The 4,410-nt window shown below is 39.0% G+C and overlaps 1 protein-coding gene across 1 annotated transcript in view; it reads left to right on the plus strand.

The window, feature by feature from the left end:
- Nucleotides 1-375: 375 nt before the first annotated feature.
- Nucleotides 376-4,410, plus strand: part of LOC106868092 (uncharacterized) — a 43,791-nt gene continuing 39,756 nt past the window's right edge. Inside the window, exon 1 of the mRNA XM_014913208.2 lies at nt 376-508. Within this exon, the coding sequence (XP_014768694.1) occupies nt 376-508 (133 nt within the window). The remainder of the gene's footprint in view (nt 509-4,410) is intronic.

Raw genomic sequence — 4,410 nt, forward strand, 5'->3', positions numbered from 1 at the left:
TACATATGCATATATGTTACAAGTATTCCAGTTGCATGGAGCGAAATAGGGAATATAAAAAGGGAAGCAATACAGAAAAGTAATTCCAGAGAAAGAAACAAAATAATAATAATAATAATAATAATAATAATAATAATAATAATAATAATAATAATAATAATAATAATAATACTAATAACGAATTGCATCGATGCCATAATATTTATCAATGAATAATTTTTTTTTATCTTGTCATGGAGTCGATAGGATTACTAAGTTGTTTTTGTATAGAAAATATAAGAAAGTGCGGCATTTACCTCACGCTTCTCTTTCTGTTCTGCGTTCGAATCGGGCCAAGTGTGTCTGAAAAGTCCTTCTCTTGGAGTTAGGTGAAATATGTCCCAGTGGAACACTGATGCTGATTCTGTCGACTGCATTCGGTCTCAAAATATCTGGTTCCGTGAAATGTTGAAAAAGATCAACATGCAAAAGCATAACTGTGTGCTTAAGAAAATTGCATCGGAGCCACGTAGTTTCAGGTTTAGTATCCTTGCAGGGCCCTTTCACTCAGCTGTAGAAATGAGTTGCGGCCTCACCGGTGCCAAGCTGTATCGGCCCCTTTACCTTTCCCTTGGATAACTTCGGTGGCGCAGAGAAAGGAGACTGGTATGCATGGGTCACTACTGGTCTTCCATAAACTACGTTGACCAGACTTGTGCCTCGGTGGGTAACTTTCTAGGTGCAATCCCATGGTTATTCATGCCAAAAGGGTGTCTTTACCTTTTACCCTTACTATTTATGTTAGGCGTTGGAGAAAGAAGCCTAGCTGATTCTTGCAAGAAACACTTCTAAAACAAAATGTTTACATGGACTCTTAAAATACTGTCGGTCCCCAAATTACCAGTTTCCTTGCGTGAACCCGCCAAAATCTTATATGGATTCTGGATGCGAACCATTACTCTACAGTTTTAGTTCCAATCCTGCCAAAATCAAATTTTACATTTATTACCTGACATACAAAGAATGTACCAGTTTAGAGGCTCCGATTTTAAGTCTGTGTGTCTCTTTCTATCGATCTCTGTTTGTCTTTTATTGATCTGGCAGAATTTCTCAACCATTTTTTAATCTATGGACCCCTTTGATTAGTATTTTATTCTGGTGGACCCCGCCATAGCCATTCAATGTTTAAAAACTAGTTTTATAGATGCTTTTCTTCAAAATTCCTATTTTATTTTCCACACATTAACTTGTGTAGGTTGAATTATGTAAGATGTTAGAGAAAGGCGTAGGAGTGGCTGTGTGGTATTAGGTTGCTCACGAACCACATGGTTCCGGGTTCAGTCCTACTGCGTGGCACCTTAAGCAAGTGTCTTCTACTATAGCCTCGGGTCGACCAAAGCCTTGTGAATGGATTTGGTAGACGGAAACTGAAAGAAGCCCGTCGTGTATATGCATATATATATATGTATGTATGTGTGTGTGTATATGTTTGTTTGTCTGTGTTTGTCCCCCAACATCGCTTGACAACCGATACTGGCGTGTTAACGGACCCGTAACTTAGCGGTTCGGCAAAGAGACCGATAGAATAAGTACTAGGCTTACAAAGAATAAGTCCTGGGGTAGATTTGCTCGACTAAAGGCGGTGCTCCAGCATGGCCACAGTCAAATGACTGAAACAAGTAAAAGAGTAAAGAAATCTAGCTGTTCCTTGCATTACACATCAATACATACATCTAAAGCAACATGTTTTTCAGGGACCCTTAAAATACTATTGAGGATCCCTAATTTATTATTTTGTTGCGTGGACCCACCCAATCTTATATGGACTCTAAGAGGCCATATTGGACCCCGCTGAGAACCATTGCTTTAAGGAGTGCTGTAGGAGACCAAATAGAAGACAGTTTTCTAGTTGAAACGGAAAAATGGACGATGTGCGACGAAGTGCTGGCAATCTCCTCTGAAATAGGACGATTGGGAGCAGATGCTTGGATGCTAGCGATTTAGCGCGGCTGAATGGACAGTCAACATCTTCTGGTCCTGGTGGCAAAAACACACACACACACATGCAAACAATGACATGCAAATACAGACACTCACAGGGGCGTACATATACGCACATGTAAATAAAAGTCTAAGTGAGATAGAAAGGGAAGTACAAGCGAGAGATTTACAAATTATTAATTAAATACAATTGACATAAATACTTTCCCTCTCTTTATACAGATAAAATAAATATGATCACATGCATAATCAGAGGGAGAGAGAGGGGAGGGGAGAATGAAACAAACATGAAATCGGGGGGTAAATTATAACAAGAGAACCATTAAAATGACTGACATCAAATAAGTCAACATCGAATTAGCGACGCCAAATAAGTGGTGTCAGCCTCAGTGCCTCATACCTCAACTCTGGTGGACCCCATAGTCATTCAATGTTTAAAAACTAGTGTCATAGGTACTTCTATCAAAATTCCTATTTTGTTTTCCACACATTAACTTGTGTAGCTTAAATAATATAAAATGTAAGAGGCAGAAACCTAGCTGTTTCTTGCATTAGATTCCAAAACATTCATTTAAAGCATAGTTTCTCAAAGTGGGCGCTAACGCCCCACCTCCCCCCGATGGGCGTTGAGAGGGTCCAGGTGGGCGCTGGTGTCTAAGGTAGAGAAAAATGAGGAATGGGTAGGAAGGCAGTGGATTAATGGACGCTATGAATTTATATTATTATAGTACAGTTCTATATTTAAGACATGAAGAATTATGTACATTATTTACATTCGACAAATATTTGTCCTCAGCTTGTTTGTTGTTAACAAACATTTGTGTCTTGGGGAAATTATTATTATTATTCACTGCTTGGAATCGAACTCGGAATTTTGGGGTTAGTAGCCCGCGCTGTTAACCACTACGCCATATGACCGTGTGCAATTAGGGAGTAAATTTTAGGGCTTATAAATCTAATATTCTCCTATCCTTCCTTAATACCGGTTCCCATATACTGCTCATATCTGTACTCGGTCTGCTTAGGAGGTTGTTGTGTCCTAGCATATATGCTGCTTCTTTTAGTTTTCGTATTTTCCAGTGGTGTTCTCTGTTTATTATTTTAACTTCATAGCACAGGGGGAGGTGGACTCTATTTTTCCATACATGATCAGCTACATCCAATTTATCAATATCTCCTCGTGTCACAACTTTGCGATGTTCGTCTACCCTTATTTTGAGGGAGTGACATGTTTCGCCTTTGTATAACCTACCACAACTGCATGGGATGGAGTACATGCAGTTTTTGGTCATATTCCCTTATTAGTGGTTTTACTCGAAGGAGATATTTGCAAAGTGTGGTCTTAATACAACACCGTTCAAGATGCTGTTCGATCTGGGCAGAGCTGGAGCGAATAAATGACATGAACGTTGATAATTTATTTTATACTGACACACGCGAAAGCATGGCAGTGCAGTTAAGATGCTCGCTTTGCCACCGCGTAATTTCGGGTTCAGTATCACCCCGCGGTACCTTGTGTAATCGCCTTCAATTGAACCCCGGGATCTTGTTCAAAACGGGGGCACCAGTATTTTCTTAACGAAACACTTTGAAACTTGGGACACTGGTAGAATGTGTCATATAAAACATCTTTTTCTCTTAGTCTTCTTAACAAAAAAACGTACATTGCAAGTTATTTCATGTTAAAGTTGTTGTATTTCTGTAATTTCAACCAATGACTGACGTCCATTCAGCCGTAAAAGTTAAGTGCTGACTACGTAAACAAACGATTCTCGGCGGTGATAAAATTATTATTTCCTTGTCAAAAAATGGCTGAAGCATATTGGCAGTAGCTAATAAACCTTTCTATTATAGGCACAAGACATGGTTTTTGAGGGAAGGAGCAAGTCAATTAGGGTTAGGGTTAGGGAAAACGAACACACGTGTGTTGCCTCTGCAAAATGTCAGAAGTAATGGAGATTAAATACACTTTACACCGCTTAAAGTGCCAAAAGAGTAAATGTAAACAGCTGAATACTTGTCAGTGATTGGTTGAAATTATCGAAATAAGACAATTTTTTACATGAAATAAATCCGAATACAAAAATTTTTTCTGTTCTATAACACAAAATAGATAAGTATACGAAGTTTGAATGTCTTTCGGTACCAAAAACACTACATAAAACATAAATGAAAACTGGTGCCCCCGTTTTGAACAGGATCCGAACCCCGGACCAAACGTTGTAGTGTGAGTGAATTTTGTAGATGAAAACTGTGTGCGAACCTGTCATATACAAATGTGTGTGTGTGAGTATCTTTGTGTTTACGCCTGTCACCCATCATAACTTGACAACCTGTGTTGGTTTGTTTACGTTCCAGAAACATAGCAGTTCGGCAAAATACGACGATGGAATAAATACCAGACATAGAATAAAAAACAAGCCCCCCCCC

This window comes from Octopus bimaculoides, chromosome 3, assembly GCF_001194135.2.
Source record: "Octopus bimaculoides isolate UCB-OBI-ISO-001 chromosome 3, ASM119413v2, whole genome shotgun sequence".
In the NCBI taxonomy this organism is placed as follows: Eukaryota; Metazoa; Mollusca; class Cephalopoda; order Octopoda; family Octopodidae; genus Octopus; species Octopus bimaculoides.